The sequence below is a fragment of the Podarcis vaucheri genome (genome assembly GCF_965113315.1).
Source record: "Podarcis vaucheri genome assembly, chromosome: 8".
In the NCBI taxonomy this organism is placed as follows: Eukaryota; Metazoa; Chordata; class Lepidosauria; order Squamata; family Lacertidae; genus Podarcis; species Podarcis vaucheri.
The window spans coordinates 42,736,409-42,758,795 of NC_138766.1; the positions used below are offsets into that span (position 1 = coordinate 42,736,409).

A 22,387-nucleotide genomic window follows, 5' to 3' on the forward strand; every position below is an offset into this window, starting at 1 on the left:
TTCTTCAGTCACCTGATTATTTCGGTTGCCAATTGAATGTATGATACCTTTTATCTGTTTCAGAAAATAGTTTCACAGATACGCTCCCTCCCTTATTCTTGAAATATTCATCTAGAAACTTTAAGTGTTGCATTTCAGGGATGGGTTCAAACTTGGCTTTTACTCAAGAAAAGTATGTCACACAGTAGTGTGATAAAGCAATAAACAATAGGAAGAAAGAAAATATTGAAAAAGCAAATAATGAAAAGGGAAGAAAAACAAGAATTGATTTTCAACTGTAAGTACTTACCCACAGGAGACATTTCGGGCACGCCAGCAGTGTAAGGGCCATCCAGAAATTTAGGTTCATTGTCATTGATGTCCTGAATCTTAATGACGAATTCTGACTCTGGTTCCACGGGTTTACTTGTCAGTCTATCTAGGGCTTGTGCTCGGAGGGTGTAGTAGGCTTGTTCCTCCCGATCAAGCCTCTTTGTAGCATGAATATCCCCCGTGTTCTCATCAATAATGAAAATGGAACTTGCCCCTTCTCCTGACAAGATGTATTTGATGGAGCCATCTCCTTTATCAACATCAGAGTGAAGCTGGTGAAAAATTGATGAGAGATGAGATTAACTTACAGGAAAGTTGGTGGTATGAATATATGTAAAAAATAATAATAATTCACATGTCATGCAGCAGTATATGAAATTTTATCATTCTTGGAAAGTTAAGCCAAATGTTGATTATGCACAGCATGTAGCAAATGATGGGAAGCTGTCAGCTGGCTCCTGTGAGCCAGACAGTCCCATCTCATTCCATAAACAATCTTATTTTCAAATGCATTTCATGGCAGCTCAAAGCACGAACACCCCATTCCTGTAGCTTTCTCTGAATACAGCTGTTGAACTTAGGAGGTTGACAGTCTTGTAGATTTACCCCAGAGTAATCCTGCTGGGGTCAGTAGAACTACTTAGAAGTTCATGGAATCATAGAATTGTAGAGTTGGGGGGACCCAAGGGTCATCTAGTCCAACCCCCTGCAATGCAGCAATTTTTTTGTCCAATGTGGGACATGAACCCACAACCCTGATAATAAGTACCTCTTTATCTACCAACTGATCTAGTAGGTTTATCTTTGTGATATTGACTTACATGGCTTGCACCTTAAGATTTTTGAATATCTGGATCCAAATAATCATAAAGAAAAGTAATACCATTTGTATGGACAGAAACACTTTTCAATATACTTGTTGATAGCAAATGTGCTGTATTTTGTTCATTGCCTACTAAAATAATAGAATAATAATAATCATAAATAGTATGTTCTCATATACTACCTTCATGCCTAGTAAGCCAATCTCACTGAACTTGACAGGACTTTCTCCAAAGCATGTGTATATAGGATTGAGTCCTAACTGATCTGTCTGGTCTTAAAGAAGCTCTTTTGCTTGTTTCAGTTTTAACACAATCAAATCAAATTTGGTGAAACATAAACATAATAGAGATCATGTTCAACTAGGAAGCTTTCTTCCACAATTCGATAATTCTAGATTGGTACAAACATGAAATAAACTGCACTCCTGCATTCTTTATGGCTATAGCCCGTGTGCTTGTTAATCTATTATCTACATTCACATAAACAGGATGGTTACTATAGCGTACAGTCGTATGTTATACTGTATTGTATTATACATATTTCTATTTTGTTTTTGTTTTTTCAGAGAAAAGAACTCAAAGCAACTTACAAAAAGTATTTGAAAACAAGTCTAATAACAAGCCTAAAACATCCTAAAATAAAAAAGCAGATTACATTCTAAAATATAAGTAGGCTATTAAGATCCCAAAGCCTTGGAGAACATGAATGTTTTTGCTTGGCACCTAAAAGCAGATAGTGATGGTGCCAGGCATGCCTCCTTGGAAAAAGTCTTCGATAGATGAGGAGCTACCACAGAGAAGGCCTCAAATACATGTTAAACACCATACAAGATAAACTTGAACTCTACGGCACCCCACATTGAAGGATCCATGAAGCCAGGTAACATTCCTCAAGCACCACCCACTGAAGATGGTCAACTAAGAAGGAAAGGAGCCACTGCTTTCTCACTCCCAATATGGGAAGCCACTCCAGAACAATACCATAGTATTGAAAGCCAGTCACACACGCCCCTGTTCCTTTCTCCAGACAAAGGTCATCATACAGGGGGACCAAGCCAGTTCCTGTGGCAAAACCAGTTGTAATCCCTGAATGAAGTGGATCTAGAAAATCAGTTTTCATCCAAGAGAGCCTGGAACTAGCCCACAACTCTATCTTCAAGAACCTTGCCCAAGAAGGAAACTTTAGCAACTTTAGCAACTGGTTAATAAGTATTTAGATGTTCCAGATCCAGATCTTAAGGAGTTTCTAGACAGGAAGCATTAATCACCTTCTAGCCCAGAGAGCTGTCCCTTCCTTGATAGTTTTTATCATCCATGAGAGTAAAGAGTGCAACCGAACAGAACCAATGTCCTTGTCCATGTCCTAAAGCCTTACTAACTGAAACTCATTCAACACCGCAGACATAGACAGTGCTGTGGGTGCCTTTTGAAATTCATCTGGTGTACTAATGGAGTTGAAGTTCTGGTGGATGATAGCAATTTTGTCCTCAAAATGTTTTGCAGATAAGTCATAGCAAGGCACTGCCACCAGTTGGATCAGAAAGACCAGCAGTCCCTTTGAGCCAAATCCCACAAGTCGGACACTCAGATATAATACCCTCTGAGCCAGACTACTCTGACGAATGAGACTCCTTTACACTATGGCCTCCACACTCATGAATACAGACTAAGAGATAACAGAAGACAAGGCTCTAGGTCAAAGGACTACCCTTTTGAGATTCTCCATCAAGTTCTATGCTTGGAGCTGTCCAGGGTCCTGCAATTCCAGCCTGACCCCTTCTCAAATATCAACCTGAAACACTCAGGCATACCTCACAGGGTGCCCAACTGTGGTCAGGACAGGGCAAATTCAAGGACATTCATAGGAAAGCAAATGTGCTGTTTCAGCATATCCCTTTCAGCATATCCAAGATCTCTGGAAACAGTGCTACCCTCTCTGTTTATGCTCTGATTAGTGCTCACAAGCAAGCCATGTACATCAGCCCACTGACTTGTTTCAGACCCTGTATGTTAAGGAAGAAGCTCTGAAGGGGGGTTCTCCATGCGTCCCACTGAATATTCTCAACCCCAGTAGATTCACGGCACACTCCTTTCCTTGCACTATACTATCATTGCTCCCATCAAGTCTATTGCTTTCTCTCTTTCCAGTTAGAAATATCACAAGTGTTACAATCACACACACATAAAACTACTGTCTAACAACGTAACAGGGCTGGTGTTAACTGAAGATTGGGGGGGGGGCTAGACACTGGATTTTAAAAGGTCCATGCTAACTAAGGAGATTCCTGTTTACAGATGTGTTAGCTGATATATACCCACCATATAATTTAAATTACTGCATTTGCTATCCATGCACTTACAATAGCGACATTTTAATGTATTTTTAATCTTTGTTGGAAGCTGCCCAGAGTGGCTGGGGAAACCTAGCCAGATGGGCAGGGCACAAATAAATTATTATTATTATTATTATTATTATTATTATTATTATTATTATTATTATTATTATTATTATTATTATTATTATTGAATAACTGCTACCCTCAGCGCTAAAAATATTATAACAGTTTGCTTTGATGCACTAAGGGCTATCACATCTCATATTTTACTACTGAACTTTCTTGGTCTCTCCCCCACCTCTTCAATAAAGGTTGCTTTTTAAAAAAGAACCAGATTCTATGCACAGAAAACCTTGAGCCCACGGCAGGGTGAAGGGAAGCTTTAATTACCATAGGTTGGCTTGTTACATTTGTGATGTTCCCAGTGCTGCAAAGAACACTCTGAAGAGTTTTTGTGAACATTGTTATGAGTATTTTAGTGCCAACATGAGGGAAATGAAAGAACACAGCAAGGGAACAATGCATAACCGAAATATTTTGAAAAGAGTCAGAAATACATTTCCTCAGCAATTTCCTTAGTCACAATTTAGCTCTTGGTAGAATGGTATAAATGGACTGTTAGAAGAAGAAAATGAAGCACAAATTTCTACCACAGAGATGCTGCCAGCTCCGGACAGAAAGTCTATGGCAGAAGAAAGTCAAACCATGGAATATTAGAAGTTGTCAGTATAAAAAATGGACAATGGAGAAGAGGGAAGGAGTTGACCTGCTTGAGCAACTAAGAGCACTTAGGACTGGATCCAGACTTCTCCTTCCACAGACAGGTTCATTTCATGCACAGATGACCTTTCATCCAGTTAATGGATTTCCCCTCTCCTCCTGTAACCCCACACTTTTCTAGAGGACCCTCCCAACCCTCTAGAAGAATGTGAGAGGTATTGCTGGGTGTTGCAGGAAGGAGGAATCAGAAAGAGGAGCCTTCCCCACTCTGCCCGTGGAAGCCAAGCTGGATCAAACCCACAGTGTCCTGGATTCATGATATGCTATGAACCCATAGAATCCATAGCATGAGGAATGAGGAATGAGCATGATATGGGTGTTGTTGTTTTTTTTAAAAAAAAGTCCCCCATATCATTTTTCATTCTTGCCCAGAGCAACAAAACATTGAGATTCATAGCTGGCAGACATCCCAAATTCTGAACCTTTTAACAGTATCTAGTGCAATGGGAAGTAGGGGAAGAGATTCTCATTCCTTTCAAAGCCCAAGAACCACTACAAGACTTCTCTTCCTGGCTGCTTTGAGCACTGAAAAAGAGCACTCTGGAGAGAGGTGCAAGTACACTGCAACATTTTGGTTTGAATCCAAATAAAATTGACAGATGGTTTATTCTAGGTATCTGAAGAAGTGTGCATGCACACGAAAGCTCCTACCAATGACAAACTTAGTTGGTCTCTAAGGTGCTACTGGAAGGAATTCTTTTATTTTGGTTTATTCTTACTTCTTATTCTTTCCTCAATTTATAGACATCTTACTATCTGAAGGATATTGAAGTGGTTTACAATAGATAAACCCGTAAGCACACACATATATACACAAAAAGGACAATAAAGCCATGTCAATGACTTCCATAATAAAATAAGTAAACAATAACCATATACATAAGCACAATATAAAAATAGATAAAATCGGAGAGCACCATAAGGCAGTATAACACATGCAGGTCCTGATACCCACAGACCTTGCTATATGCTCCACAGATTCACTCATCTGAACAGCCAACTTTCTTACTTCCTTGTTTCTTTATGCTTTGCTGGTTGGTGGCAGCCATTTTTGGGCAGAAACCACAGAGAAAATGGGGGGGGGGAGTGAGATCAGACAAATCAAGGAGCAGAAAAGATCAGACAAATCCATTTTTCCTTTGTCTCTCCTTTGCTTATTGGCTGCAGTCATTTCAGGAAGAAACCATGAAGAGAGTGGGGGAAGACAGTGGACAAATTCCACTTTAGAATTACTTCCATAGGAAATATAATGGAAATTGTGGACTTGTTTTGCAAATGCTCACCTAACGAACAATTTCCAGAGAATGCATTGTGTTCAGCAAGTGAGACCTGAGTGTATAACAGAACACAACATACAATCAATCAATCAATCAGTCAGTCAGCCAATCTCATTCACCATCCATTTCATGCAACCATGGGAACCATTCATTACGTCAAATACTGCCTCTATCAACCTCTCATATATAAACCACTCGCATTCAACAATATTACAACCCACATACAAAGGGACACTGCAACATATTCTCCAAATCTCTGAAGCACTAACGCGCCCTCCACCCCTGAACTGTATAATGCTCCTCTCCCCTTTCTCACCTGAGAGGGGCCCAGATAGATAGATAGATAGATAGATAGATAGATAGATAGATAGATTCTTTATTGTCATTACACTAGTGCAACATTGCACAAGTGCAACGAAATTGGATGCCAACCCTTAAAAACAACAAAAGCAAAACAACAGCAACAACCAAACAAACCACCTTCCAACCACACCCACACCCATCAAACTCCCAGGTCTCACTATCGAGTTACAGCATTCAAAAAGGCCACAGCTCTTGGATAGAAACTGTTTTTCAGTCTATTTGTCCTAGACTTGATGTTTCTATACCTCCTGCCAGAAGGCAGTAGTGCAAACAGACTGTATCCCGGGTGAGATGGAACCTGCAGGATGTTGTTTGCTTTCCTAAGGCAACGGGAACCGTACAGTTCTTCCAAAGGTGGGAGAGGGTGACCAATAATCCTTTGGGCTGTGGTTATGACCTTCTGGAGCACCTTCCTCTCCCTAGCTGTACAACTGGAGAACCAAGCACAAATACAGTATGTAAGTATGCTCTCTATGGAGCCTCGGTAGAAGGACACCAGCAGTCTCTCACTCAGATTGTTCTTTTTTAAAAGTCTGAGGAAATAAATTCTCTGCTGGGCCTTCTTCACCAGGGCAGTGGTATTTGCGCTCCAAGTCATGCCCTGATCCATAGTCACTCCCAAAAACCTGAATTCCGCCACCCTCTCCATCCGTTCCCCGTTGATATACAAGGGCTGAATGTCCGCCTTTTTTTTCCTGTAATCCACCACCAATTCCTTGGTCTTAGCCGTATTGAGAGCCAGATTGTTCTCTCCACACCAAACACAGAGCCGCTCCACCTCGTCCCGATAGGCGGACTCATCCCCTCCTGAAATGAGCCCCACCACCGTAGTATCATCAGCAAACTTGATGATTTTGTTGCTGGAGTAGATGGCTGTACAGTCATACGTATAGAGAGCATAGAGCAGGGGACTCAACACGCAACCCTGTGGTGAGCCGGTGTTAAGGATAAGGGCTGTGGACACATGTGACCCTACTCTAACCCTCTGAGAACGTTCTGACAAAAAATCCAAAACCCAGAGACAGGTGGAGTTGGGGAGTCCAATCGTCTCTAGCTTGGACACCAGTCTATGGGGGAGGATAGTGTTAAAAGCAGAGCTAAAATCCACAAACAGCAGCCTCACATAATTCCCCGGCCGCTCCAGATGGGACAGAGCAGCATGGAGAGTGGTGGTGATAGCGTCTTCTGTGGATCTATTTGCCCTGTATGCAAACTGGTAGTTGTCAAAAGTTGATGGAAGACAGGAAATAATATGACGGCGCACCAGTTTCTCAAAACACTTCATGATGATTGGAGTCAGTGCAACTGGTCTGTAGTCATTCAAACTACTGATTGTGGATTTTTTAGGCAGAGGGACAATAGTTGACGACTTCAGGCAGGGTGGGACAATAGACTGGTGTAAGGACTTATTGAAGATCTTAGTAAAGACCCTCGCCAGCTGATCCGCACAACCCTTCAACACCTTTCCAGTGATGCCATCAGGTCCAGCCGCCTTCCTCGGATTCACCATCCTCAATACTTGTCTCACCTCGTACTCCTCTACAGTGAATGAGGGGCCCCTATGGGCTGGTGGCTGTAATACCGGCGTCTCAGGTGGCTCCTTCTCGAAGCGAGCAAAGAAGAGGTTAAGCTCCTCCGCCAGCAAAGGGTCACCGTCGACAGCGCCAAGGTTAGGTTTGTAGTTGGTAATATGCTGAATCCCCTGCCACATCTGTCTTATGTTGTTGCTTCTTAAATTATCCTCAATCCTCTGCCTATAATCCAGTTTTGCCCGTCGAATACCCCTCTTCAAGTTTGCTCTTGCCACACTGTAAAGCTGCACCTCGCCCAACCTGAAAGCCCTGTTCCTTTCCCGCAGCAGGCACTGGACCTCTCCATTCATCCAGGGTTTTTGATTGGGATAAAACCGGATGGATTTATTTACTGTGACAGTGTCTGTGCTGTGATTGATATAGCACAGTACTGCCGCCGTGTACTCCTCCAGGTCCGAACGATCGAAAATATCCCAATTGGTTCTCTCAAAACAGTCCTGCAGCTGGTGAATAGCACCTTCAGGCCAGATTTTAACAGATTTTAATATTGTAGGAGCCCGTTTCCTGAGTGGGATATATGCTGGCACCAGGAACAGAGATCTATCCCAGGGTAGGCGCTCAGTGCTTCCATGTACTCACTCCCAACCTCATAATCATAAAATGCATGGTACTTAAATCAATTATTTTTGATGAGTCTACTCTGATTGGTTTCTAAATAATCAAGAATGATCTACAAATGTGCAGAAATAACTTAGCATGTAAATTAAAAGAAAAAGAATGGAAAAACACAAAAATGGCCCTGAGAGTGATTATAAACACCAAAAGCTTTGAGATAAGTTGAAACAATCCAAATCCTCAAACAACATGAAAAATAAGCAATAAGGACAACTAAAAAACAACAACAGAATAATTCCCAGGCAAACTATTTAAAACTGCAGGGCAGGCCACACATCCCTCTATCAAACCCAAAGGTCTGGGCAAGCAAAAATGCCATCACTTAGCACCCAAATGCTACATGCATTGATCCCAGGCATGCTTCCAGGGTGAGGGCATTCCACAAAAGGTGTGATTCTTCAGACCCTATCCCATACATTGTGAAGAACAGTGAGAACTATTACATCCCCTTTTCCATTCTACTACACAGATTTGGGGCTAGATGAGCAGATCCTGCTCAACTAACCCAAAAATTCAAAGTCTGGAACTACTGCTCTTTAGGAGGAGGATTCCCAATTTTTACTTTTCTCCTGCCCTGAATGTTTTTTTAGCAACATTAAAATTGCTACCCTGTCCTGTGCTGTTGACTTGTTGTGGCCAATAATACAATTCTAATATTTACAAAATAAAACCCTTTGAACAAAATGGTACCTAGTAGACACTTACAGATCTCCAGTTATCCTTGGCTTCAAGCCACTGAATGCTACACTACAAACACCATGGCCAAAACACTTAAAGTAGTCTCCATGTTCCAGATGTCCCATGCAGATAATGTAATACATAATGTACCAAACCATCTGGCCTGTTTCTGTGTTCATGGGGTAAATCAAGAGGCTTTAATTCACTTTCAAAGGCTTTTGGTTAACTCGCCTTTCGCATGATCATTTGTGATATTAACTATACAGAGAACCTTATCCCAAGAGATGTTAACAGTGACCTCTGTATGACCCAAGTTAGTCAGCAAGGTTGTTTGGTGGAAATACCCTGGAATTTCTTTTCTATTTAGACAGGAATTGAAATCTCGGGCAAAGACTCTCTGAGATAACATCCTTAGAATGCTTGATGGGGCAAACAAGCCCATACACTGATTCTGCATCAGTTCCCAGAGGTTTTCAGCGTAGGCAGCGCATGTCAGATCTGTGCTACTGGTCCCTCATGTTGGCACCAATATGTTGCAAACTGTCAGGGTAACGAAGGGCTTTGTCTTGCCAGGAGCAGCAATGTGAGTTCTTGGGAAGCAAACTGTTTCTCCAGAAAACCTGTTTTTTTTTAAAAAAAAAACAACAACTTTTGGACAGCTGCTATTGCTATTTTGTTCGCTTTTGTTGCAAACTATTCCAAAAATTAGAAGACATTTGAATAATATATGTTATTGCATCTCTGTGTTAAATTGCTTTATACAGTTATATGAGAATGTTGCTAAGGACATAGAAAGACAGTTCATTGGGACAGGACACTATGCTGTCTTATACTGTATACTGAGAGCTTCCTTATACTGAGTAAGAGCACAGATCCATCTAGGTCAGCATTGGCAATGGAATTCCAAGGTTCCAGGGCATTCTAAGAGCCTGGATCTATATGGATATAACTGTGAAATACTGGAGTCAGTCAATCATCTAATATTCCTGCCAATATTTTACCATCACAAAGCAATTTTATGCACATTTACTTAACAAGTACATAAGTCACTGTGCTCAATGGGGTTTGCGCCTAGGAAAATGTGCTAGGACTCTATGTTTTGACTTTAGCAGATGGGATCCTCCTAAATCGAGGGTTCTGGTTGCACTTGGGACCCTTAAGCCACCCCCACGGGGTGTGTTGTTGCTAGGGGTGGCCCAAGCCTTGTCTGTTGGGCCCCGGGATCGCGCTTGGCTTGTTTGGGCCAATTGGGGAGAGTGGCATGATCCCAGGGACCTATAAACACGGCAGTGCGACAGAGGTGGGGCACTTGCTTCGCGCTGCCAAACACCTGCCCCCCCCTAATTTGGTGTTGCTGCTTTCACCTTGCTTTGGATTGGGTTGCCTGCTTTAGAGCAGGGGCTGGGTAAGAATTTTTCATTTGGCAGATTGGTTTTAGACACGTGGTTTTTGCACACCCCCTTAGCAATCGTCACAACTTTGTAAGGTTTGGCGGTTAGGCATTGGTTTATAGAAATGTGGGGGAGGGGAGGGGAAGTGTGGCCATCACCTGCCTCTCCAGAAATAGGGTATTCCGGTAAAGGAATCTGGGGATCCTGGATCTCATCTGAAGTCCGCTTGAGGGACTAGGGCCATGCCAGGACCACAGGAACCCCGGGGTGAGCTTCAATCAATCTTTACCGATGTTGCTCCCTCGTTTGGTGTTTTACCCTTTCAGACTGCCAGCCAGAGAGGCAGGAGTCAGTTATAGTCTCTGACCAGTGCCTAGGCCAATACTGCTCAATTTGTTTTTGCAATCAATAAAGTTGTGGCCTAAAATTTCCCCAAAAACATAAACTAAAATTATGTGTCCATTTGAAGTTATTTACTGGGAAAGGACTTGGGGGGCCTCGGGACGCAACCTCCTTCCCTTCTTTGTGTGCTAAAATATATTTTGCTTCATACCATGACTTGGCAAAGAAATAAACAATGTCTTTTAAAGATCACAGTATTTTTTTGGTTTGTAAAAACTCCCGTGAAGTGCTAGGCACTCTCCACTACTGTTTCAAAAAGTTTAAAACAGAAGCATTTTGAATGTTCCTTAGAGGGCCACAAAAATCTGTATTAGCAGCCAGTTGTTAACTAAAACTAAAAATTGTATTTCTAAACAAGCCACAAAAAATTAGGGAGGGAGATCTCAAGAAACCACAAAAACCATATGGTCTAGTGGTTCTCAACCTTGGGTCCCCAGATGTTTTTTGGCCTACAACTCCCATGATCCCTAGCTCACAGGACCAGTGGTCAGGGATGATGGGAGTTGTAGGCCAAAAAATCTGGGGGCCCAAGGTTGAGAAAGGCTGGTTTAGCCACTCCTGCCTTAATCCCTGAAAAATGCTTCACCCATTAACCACATCACTTTCCAGGTTATTCTATTCCTTTCCCTCCTTCCATCCCTGATTATCTGACTCTGCCCCCCCCCCCACAAATATATAGCCATTCAGCATTCCAAGGTCACTGAACCTAGTTCAGTTCTTTCCCCAAGCCTGTTGCTTCCTGCCTCTTGTATGAAGATGCAGTCATTCTGGCTGCATAAGGATCCATCCTTGGATAATGATTTCACCATTAGTATAGATGCTAAAAGGAATAAGAAGTTGGCAACTCTGTTAGAGGCTGGAGAGGGAGGAATGTGAATCATTTAATAATGACAGAAAATATTTTGTAAAAAATGAAAGATAAACATGAAAAGGAAAATGGGTTTGCGGTAGACTCTTGATTTTTGGATTGGGTATAAATAGCATGCAGAAGTTCCCAAAGAATGCTGTTGTTGAGCAAAACCCATCCTATATTAGCACAGGAATGCATCCCAGACACATTATATTACAGTGTAAGGTGGGGGTAGTATTAGTGGTAATCGCACGCATTGTCATCAATGGAAAGTGTTTACCATTTGCGTGACAGTATCCAACCATTCACCCATATTATAAAGGGAGTGTATTCCATGCATAATTGCTTCTAAACACTGCCTTGAGCTTCAGGATATTCTCAGCTAAAATTGCATGATAAAATTTACATCAAAAATGTTGTCTAGAAGGAGGATAATTAAAAATGGGATTTTCTATCAAGTGGCCATATGTTTACAAAACAGACAAACAAATGTGTCTTTCTGGAAGCTGAAGCCCAGCCTCTCAGCTCTCAGAGCTTAGTAGACTGAAAGGAAATATGGCTTTTAACAGCCTTTGTATTTTTTCCCCAATTACTTATAGTTTCCCCGTAGCCTCCTGAGTAATTTGAAGCAGCCTAGGGACTGTTCTACATTGAGCTGGTATGTTCTGCATCCCTTAGGGTCTGGTTCACAGAGATGAAAACAGAAAAGAGTGGCTGTAATTGCTAAAATGTTTCACTGGAAATAAAGCCGTTGTCCCTTGAGGCAAAATTTAGGATGGACATGAAGACCACTCACTTCACTTCATTCCATTTCTCAAGACTGTGCGATCGTTTTGGTGGAAGAGCTTGGTGAAGCATAACTATGCTATGTTGGAAAGGGTAGATGAAAAGGATTTCAGTTTGAAACACAGTTAATAGGCTCTTTCTATTTCTTTTAAGGAAGACACTCCCAACAACTTTATAATTTGTGTAGGGCCTCTGTTATTGAGGAAGCAGAGGCAGTAGAAGTTCTCAAATCATATCATATTAAAGGTATGGATTCCAAGCCCAAGGTTGAACTCTGTTAAGTACGCATTCCACTCTATGATGCAGCTTTCTGAAATTTTAACCTCTGTGAAGTTTCAGATTGTTTTAACTAATTTTGGACTGAATGTCCCCCTACATTTGTGGGACTATTCCTTCTCAGTGAAAAGGAGGGGAGTGACATCAGAAACTTCTGCACTACAGGCAATTTCATCAGATGGTTCTGCATAACTGCTGCTTCACTCCCTTGCATCTATGCCACTGTCCTGAAGGATGTTTGTTCCCCCCGGTTTTTAAACACCTTCATTAAACCACTGAGTGGGCTCACATACTGGTTTGGGCTGAAGTGTCATCAATATGCAGATTACACCTGACTCTTTTTCTCATGTGAGGTGGTGATGGTGCTAGAATAGTGCCCGGATGCAGTACTGTACTGGATGTAGATCAATAAACTGAACCTCTATCCAGACAAGACAGTGGTCCTTATTTTGGTTGGCTCATCTGTCCAGTTTACCGGTGTTTGCTGGGCAGGGTTACAGTCCTCCCCAAAGGAACAAATTCACAGTCTGTGGATGTTCATTGATACACATATTTGTTACTGGAGATGAGGAATATAAAAAGACATTGTTTTATACTCTACCCCATATGCAGCACCATTTCCATTTCACTGCAGCTCAGTTTCTGTAAAAACTTTATTTGGCTTGCTGTTTGCTGTGGTCCACCTAGTGATTCTTTTTCAGCACTAGGTGAGAGTTGTTTTTATTTTCCCTGGCTTTTTTACCTGTAATTCTTTTAGTGCCACTTACAGCCTTTATATTGACTTTCTTTGTTGCTGGTCTTATTCTATTGCCATGCTTATGGTTTATTTTATATCTTACAGCTTTAATTTCTGCTTTGTTATTGGATGACAGAAAAACACTACAGTGGTGCCTCGCAAGACGAAATTAATTCATTCCGTAAGTTTTTTCTTCTTGTGAGTTTTTCGTCTTGCGAAGCACGGTTTCCCATAGGAATGCATTGAAAATCAATCAATGAGTTCCTATGGAGACCGTCCAGGGACAGAGGGGAAGCGCCGCGCGCCTTCCCCTCTGTCCCCGGACCTATTTAAAGCAAGGGGCGGTGGGGAGAAGATTGCTTCTCCCCGTTGCTTGCCCTGCAATCTCTGGGGACAGAGGGGAAGGCGCGTGCGCCTTCCCCTCTGTCCCCTCTTTTGAAGCAAGGGGCGGAAGGGAGAAGATCGCTTCTCCCCGTTGCCGCCCCTTGGTTCAAAAGGGGTCCAGGGAGAGAGGGGAAGGCGTGCGCGCCTTCCCCTCTGTCCCCGGAGATTGCGGGGCTGGCAACGGGGAGAAGCGATCTTCTCCCCGCCGCCGCTTGCTTCAAAAGAGGTCCGGGGACAGCGAGGAAGACGCACTGTGCTTCCCCGCTATCCCCGGAGCTTGCGGGGCAAGCTTCGTTTTGCGAAGCAAGCCCATAGGGAAATGCGTCTTGCGAAGCGGCTAAGAAAATAAAAAAACTCCTTCGTCTAGCGAGTTTTTCGTCTTCCGAGGCGTTCGTCTTGCGGGGCACCACTGTATGAATAAAACAAATAGAATAAAATGACATGGCTATGACAACCACATAGAGATACTTTAAGTGCTCTCATCATTGCTGTAAATATGCATTATTTATTTATCTGAGCTATTTATAGACTGCTTAATCACTGGAATGTCTAAGAAGCGTACATACAAATTTCAAAAAGCATGCAATGGATAAAATTAATTTAAATTAATTCTCAAACCCTACAAAGGCTAATATTTATTAAAATCAATTACAAAAACAGAGAACTTCATTAAAATGTCTCCTGGAATAGAAAAGTACACCAGGAACAGGCAGAAGATTAGTTGGGCTAGAGATCACTGGGTGAACTGTCATTATTCAGCAACTGTTTTCAACACTTTTTTAATACAACAGAAGTTTCTTGTCCTCTAAATTAGGATGCTGAAACTAAGAATCAAAGGACTTTCCATTCAATTACAGAAAATAAACATATTCCTGGGTTGAGCAGGTCTTCAGAAGCATCTTGTTCCTTAATGTTAACGCATGTCCTCCCTGAACTCTTTATTTTGGTGGACCTCCTAGTTTAATAATAATAATAATAATAATAATAATAATAATAATAATAATATAGCTCCCACACACCTGAAGTCTGCTCTCTATTCCTCAAAATATAATCATATGTCTATAGTATCAAGCATTAGACATCTTAGGGAAAAAATGTCTCACAGCTCATATCTAATGGCTGTGTCTGTGCTGCTAGATATGTCGTATTTCTAAATGTCTTTGAACACTTGTAAGACAATATGCAAAACTATGTTGTGAAACAATCACAGGCACATTCCTTATTAAATCCTAGCCAGTCTACAGGGTGAGATAAAAAATCTAAAATACACCCCTGTTACAATTTGCATGTCATGGACACTTTCAAGGCTTCAACATGAAGGATCAAATGCAGATGGTAGCTTTCCTTGGGAACATAAAATCATGTAATGAAGTGGCTATTGGGTTGACTATCTGATGGAAAGATACTGAGGTGTGTGAGAGAGGGGGAGAGGAAGCACCAGCTGGGTCATATAAATTCAATCTCAAGTACTGTCACTGTCACACATATACATAAACATGTATTTCTTTGCTAGGCCTTTTCAGTTTTCCATCTGTGTAGCTACTGCAGTAAACCACTCTATTCCTCCTTCTCAATTTTAATAGCAGCACTGAAAGCCCTCTGGCAATGCAGAAATATGAAGCCAGTCCATTAAGAGGAGTTCAGCCACAGAAAAAGCACAGGGCAGCAGCTGTTACAGGTGGAGCAGAATCAGAGGAAAGCTAGTGTGCCATGGAGGTGCGAGAAGTTTGCAGGCTATAATCACTGCACGCCTCTCAACAAAATGGCCATTTGTCAATATCAAATTTAAAATGCCGCTCAGCAAGTCTGGGTGGTAAAAATCAACAGGGTGAGGTACATCATTTGATATTCTATAGATAAAGTTGCAGTCTTTGTTGCTCACATTTAAATGCTCACATTCCCACGCTCATTAATGTAGATGAGTATCCCCTGACACTTTTAAGCCTGCACTGACTAAACGAAGCAATCTATTCTTTTAGCACCCTAGCAAGGAATACATCAGGAGGATTAAAAAGGCATTAAGAGGTAACTAATCAGTGATGTCATTATCTTAAATATTCAATCTAAGATTTAATTTGGGGAAGAAACAATTTCACATTTCAGCACCGTCAAAAAGGGGCGAAATAAATGGCAAAACGTGCATAGATGTTATTGGAACTGGACTGCAATAGGAAATGAAATGATACATTCTGAGAGGCAATTGTGGGGTCAATTTATGTTGATTTAAACAGAACAAACCTTCAATTTTTGTCATAAAACTATATGCAATTCTTCAGCTACAAGTCCCCCCCCACAGTCACACACACACACACACACACACACACACACACACTGCTCCAAGTTGAACTAAGCAAATTATTTTCAAATAATAATGAACTAGCTGCTTTATCCCTTTTGTTCAAATTGACCTATGAACTCTTGCATTTATTTCTCAATTCATTTGAACATTAAAATTGCTCTGCAAAGTTCAATTCCATCCAAGTAGCTACTGCAAACATTACTCACCATTTCAGTACTGAAATAAGTTTTAATAAGAACACACATGATAACACAAAACAATTAATGCAGAATAGTTTGAGACTGCCATGTGTATATTGCCATTAATGCTTTTTCTACACAACAATAAAGTTGTTTTGTGGGAGATCCAGCTTACGGACTGTTTTTCCAGGTATTCAGTGTTAACCGAACACACAAGGGGAGGGGTGTACTTATCCTGATGAGTTCACTCAAGAGTTATAACAGGTTATATAGTAAATTTAAATGCTATTGTTGATACCACCATCATGTTCACAGAGAGATGCAGGCCAAATGAATAACAGCAAGGAGCTCAGACCATGAGGATCCAGATGAACTGCGAGCTCAACCATATTAAGTCTGATGATTCTTCAAATTGTCAACACTGAAAGTTCAGATCTTTTAGATGCAGGAAACGGCATTCAGTTACTCAGCTAACCAAATGATGTTTTCACCTTTCTCTTTTATTCAAGGTGTCTCAAAGACACTGATAGTTTTTTAGCATGTGATGCTGATTGGTTGGGAATTCTACAGAACTGTTCCTGGATCATGTCTGATTACTGACAACAATGTGATCTTCTTTTCTTCTTCACTATTCTTGGCTACCCCACAACTGCTCTTTTCCTCTTACGGAAATTATATTCACCAATACAAATCTCTTTCCTAACTTATGTGGGAACTGTTTCCAATACCCCTGATCTGCACTTGCACATGAACTTTTATAGCAACTTTCATGTGGTAGTTACAACGTATGCACTGTCCTTTAGCAGGTCCATAGCAATGCTGGAATATAAATTCAGGTCTATCAGTGTTACTCACTGGATAAATGATATTGGTGCAATGTTTAAAAATTATGACATGGTGATGGAACCATGAATCTTATAGTTTCTCTTTGTTGTGATCTGGAATCCCTTCTCAATTATTTTCCATTCACTTCAGTGGAAAGTGTAGCTTTTGCATGTAGAACTTTTGAACTTGCAGAGATGCTATCTCCATCAAAATTAATGAGGAAGCATAAGGAGCTGAAGAACTCCCCATACACTTCAGACCACCTGCAGAGGTGCTGACAGGGTGCACTGACTGTTCTTTGTTGGTGAAGTAGCCCATAATAAAGCTAGGATTTAAATGAGCAAACAAATCATAAAGAGACTCTATGGGGCAGCAATATAAGACACAGAAACATCTCTATTGACCTTAGCAACCATTAGTGTGGCATTATGTTACAGCTTGTCATAGAATACTCTGCATAATGTTACCCAATTTCCCCCAATTTCAGCATGAGATTCTTTGTTCCTCAAACTGTTTCAAAGTAACTAATATATACTGCATGCCAACATCTGTAGGTATTGAACTATTAGCATTACATAACCTATGAATTTCTTTTGTCAAATTACTGGTGTATGGTTTAGTAGGATAATTCCATTGCAACATAAAGCCATCCAAAATAGCTTGCAGCACTATTTGGTTCATAATGATTTTCTTACAGGAACCTGTTTCCAAAATGCATTAATACAGAGAAATAGGTTTCCAGAGGCTATTTTTTTAAAAGAGAATGAGGGGGAAACAGATCCATTTACTGAAAATTGCTCAGTGGTCAAGCAAGCAAGCAAGCAAGCAAGCAAACAAACAAACAAACAAACAAACAAACCACATATGACCTTTTAGTAATGTAATGTTGCACATTTGCTAGAAACCTATCAACTTTATAGGACGGGTGAAAATGGTAAAGTCTGTGAATGTGAAGCATCTGAAGTAATTACTGTGACTAATTGACTCTGAGGAAGCCCATAAAGCACTGGACTACAACGCCATGCATAATCGGCACATTTTAATGATGAATGATTTACGATACAGTAAAGCTGCAATAAATTAGAATCACATTCTAACCTTTAATTCTATAAAAACAGTCAAACCATATTTAAATAAAATGTGCAAAGCTGCTGAATCAAAACATGATTAAGGCCACTCATTACTCCATGTCCTCTAGCTGTTACCCCTTTGCTACTTTTAAACTACTCAATAGAAACCAAAAATAAATGTTGAAACAAACTAGTTACTCCCAAAAGGAGATCCAAAAAGGCAGCAGAGATGCAGAAGCTATGACCATCCAAATGCTATGGACCTCCAACTCCCATCAGCCCTAGCTGATTTGAATTCCAGTAACATCTGCATAGCTGCAGGACTCCCATCCCTGAGATAATATGTCTAACTGTGCCACCTTCAACAGAGGAGGGTTGGCGAGGAACAACTTGTGAACCAGAAGACAAGAATTGGTGATTTGAAAAGATGCTGGGATGAATGAGAGAGAGGAAAACTACTGGATAATAGGCAGATTTAGAAAAAATGTCAGTGGGAGAAAAACATTCAAACCATATAGGCAGCATAAGGAGCTTAGCTTGTTAAGGTTCAGCAACTGGCACCCTCAGAGCAAATTCTAGACACCTGATGACACTAACTTCACACCTTGTAATAGGGTGGCGAGATTCAAAAGAAGACAGTCCTCCTGTAGCTGTGTAGAAGTGGGAATTTCAGTAAGCGTAGTATGTGTTAGGCAAAGTTTCCCCTTCTGTACAAGACTGCAGGAACCCTTTCCTCTTCAGTATCTGCTCCTGCAACCCCCTACTACTCCTGCAAGTACAGTGTGTGAGGAAAGCACTGGTGGTAGGATTTGCCAGCAACAGATGCTCTTACTTGTAAGTAAGCAAAGGATCCTTACTAAGTGTAAAGACTCAGCAGCAGGAAAACAGTGCTTCAAGTCCCAAAGCTCTTACAAAGTACAAAGTTGGCTGGGATGGGTCTAATCTAGGAAGCATGTCCAAGGTACATGGGTTTGGAGTCAGTTACAAGAAGTTCAGGACAGCACAGGAGAAGTTGTTGCAGCAAGTATTCCATACCTACCCATCTAGGTGCTGCACCTACCCATGAGAGTCTTGATTTCTGAAATAAGCAGCTAGGGTGCAAGCTGTGTCTAGGTGCCTGCTTCTGTTCCCTTCTCCTGAGGGAGTGCCTGGGAGAGAACACCAGGCCCACTGCCCCCAGCCACTCCTGAATCATATTCTGCCAACCCAATCTGAGGTTCTACACCAGTGTTTCCCAAACTTGGGTCTCTAGCTGTTTTTGGAATACAGCTCCCATCATCCCTAGCTAGCAGGGCCAATGGTCAGGGATGATGGGAATTGTAGTCCAAAAACAGCTGGATACTTAGGTTTGGTAAACCCTGTTCTACGCCCTCCCTCCCTCCCCCCCCCACCCCAGGAGGAAAGGGAGCTGGAAGTCCTCTCTCCACACTAGAGGCCAGATGAGATGAAGGAAGGGCTTCCCTCTATTCAAGCCTTCCTTTCCCAACCCTAGCCATCCTCTGGAGGAATCCAGAGTCTGCAATCCAGGGTTTGAGCCTGATGGAAGGACACAAGTCATGGCAGCCCTGTCCTGTCCTTTTTCTGTATTTCCTAAAGTAGGCCTTAAATAAAACAAGTTGATGACCACCAGGATGTCTTCATTCCTAGGGAGCTAAAACAAAAGGCTGGACAGACTACAGTCTAGGATGCTGAGTCTTATAGCGCTATCCTATACCTTTTCTCTTGGATGTAAGCCCCACCTACAATGTGTTCAGGAAGGCTAACTCTCATATAAGCATGTTTAGGATTGCAGTCTTAACTGCTTCAGTTGCTCTGCAAAAGTTGGACTAAGGTGACAACAACCACATAAACGTTGGGGTGACAGGAAACCAGCCACTTCCCACCACTTCTGGCAGCTCTAATATCAGTTGGGCCAGGACTTTCAAGGAGCCAGTGACATCAGAGAGGTAGGCCCAACTTACTGTCAGACCTATGTCTCTTGACATCTTAGGGTGATCCAATCTGTCCTTTGGCCCTGGGACATCTTCAATGGGACCTTGGACTTCCACCCAAAACGACTTATTAGAGTCTGTCCAACTTCATGAATTTTATCAACTATGCAGTTGAGCAAGATAACTTATTAATAAGAAGGAAATCATTAATAAATTATTTTTCTCTGAATATAGCTGATAATTAACTACCTTTCCATTATGTGTAATAAAGATGCATAATTCTACTGTGGCAGATCTCATCACATCATCTATTTTAAGTCTTATAGTTACTGTCAAGAAACAGATTTTCCCCCAAAATCTCATTGTTCTTTTTTTAGAAGAGGGGATGGTTCTCAAATTCTTCCTTAAATATGACCAGACTCTGAAATTAACTTCTCTAATTATATAATGCTAATGAATTCTGTGAATTAGGGAAATTATTAATATAGTTCAAAAAATTAACTTCCATGAATTATTTTGCTTCCAGCACTTGTATATTTGTTTTATTTATTTTATACCAAACCATTTTGTTCTGATTAGTAGAAAAGAAAAATCTGGACATAAAATGACAGGTAAACATAATTACTACGGGGGACAATATATTGATCAAAATGCATTGGGTATAATGCAGAGAATGTGATGGCTGCCTAAATTTGAACAGGAAAGTCTCACTAAACTCAATGAATGTCACTACTGAATAAACATGCTTAGCAACAAGCTGTAGGTTTTATTAAAATCTAGGAGAGTTCTGCCATTAAATTCAGTGGTTTGGGATTGCGTCCTTATAACACACTCTTATGTGTGTTATACTTACTCAAAAGTAATTTCCATTGAATTCAATTCAATGAGGCTTATACCAAGGTAAGTGAGTTTAGGATTGCTGCCTCAGTCAAATTCATATCACTGAGACTTGCTTGTAATTCAGTTTAATACATGTTCACTCAGAAGTAAATCCCACAAAGTTCAATCAACTTACTCCTAAGTATGTGTGTGTAAAGAACAGCCCTTAACTAAACACTTAAGGCTGTAATCATATCTACAATGTGCATGAAAGTAAGCTCCACTGAATTTATGGCCACTAAGAGCGTCAGTAGAGGCCAATGTCATGGGACAGAGCCATGGGGCCAACCTTGCATCGCCACAACCTACCTACTGGCAGAAGTATCAGCTTGCCTCTGCTGCTGCCGCTGTTACTCCTGAACTTGCCACTGCCCTGCCCCAGCCAGGCAGGCTGCAGTGATGCTAGTGCTGGGATGCTCCATGGCTCCACCACTATGATTTATGGGACTTACATCTAAATAAATCTGCAGAGGATAGGGTTGACTTGTGTCTTTCTCGGCTTTGTGTCACAGACCAGTGGGACTTAGGAAAGACTATATAGCTCAGTGATGGATCAGGTGTTATTCATACAGGTCCCAGGTTCATTCAATCCCTGGCATCGCCAAATGGGGTTGGTGAAGACCACCCCACAAAACTGTGCAGAGCTGCTATCATTCAGTGTACACAATGATGAGTGTTAGATGGACTAGTTAGATGGACTTTTTATATGCCAGATTTATTTGCCTCTTCCCTTGCAATCAGCGACCTCACATACATAACAGACAAAAGTTCAGGCTTGGTGAATGTTTGAAGGCTGCCAAAGAACAATTCAGAGCTTTACCTTCTTCCATTCCAGCTCCTTTCTACTTCCATGATTGGGTCATACTTTTGCATTTGTGTGTGTGTGTGTGTGTGTGTGTGTGTGTGTGTGTGCAGGAGTGCTTTAAATGCTCCATAGACCCTTTTTAAATTAATAGACTATAGCCTACTCCCCTCCTAACCCCCTTTTCCTTAGCAGCAAATTAATTGCTTGCTATACTGGGAGTGAGGTTATTCACATCTATGCCATACAAGACACACATTTAATAAAAGCATCTCTTCTCAGAAATGATCCTTAAACACACACTTCACTCACAATTCAGTGTGGTGAATGGGTCCTTAAGAAGATGCTCAAATGGATGGGAGGGTGAGAGGGCATGCAAGGCTCTGAGTGTTGTAATGAGCAAGAGTGTGGAGAAAAGTGGAGGAGGGGTGTGCAGGTTAATTGCTAATTAATAATAATAATAACAACAACAACTATTCTATTACACCTCTCGTTCCCAACCTGTGGCACTGGTACTTTTGTGGATACTTAAGCACTTACCATGGGCGGGTTGGATGTGAGAAAAATCATGTAGCTTAAAACTCCCAGGTCTACATATTTGTGGGATGGAAAGCCTTTGCAAAGTTTTTGTGGTGCAGATGCAAATTTTTGTATGTACTGGCTAAATAATAAAATCAAAATACTGCACACAAAAGAACTCAGAAACCAGGCACATTTGCATACCTCTACTTATTTTGCAAAATTAATTTGTCATCTGTTAGCCACAATGAATGACATGGAGCTGTACATGTCACTCATTC

At 41.3% G+C, this 22,387-nt stretch overlaps 1 protein-coding gene across 4 annotated transcripts in view; it reads right to left on the minus strand.

The window, feature by feature from the left end:
• Positions 1–22,387, minus strand: part of CDH7 (cadherin 7) — a 123,526-nt gene that overhangs the window by 63,469 nt on the left and 37,670 nt on the right. For all 4 annotated transcript variants that reach the window (XM_082235197.1, XM_082235198.1, XM_082235200.1 and 1 more), the window contains exon 3: positions 290–584. In XM_082235197.1, the coding sequence (XP_082091323.1) occupies positions 290–584 (295 nt within the window). The remainder of the gene's footprint in view (positions 1–289; positions 585–22,387) is intronic.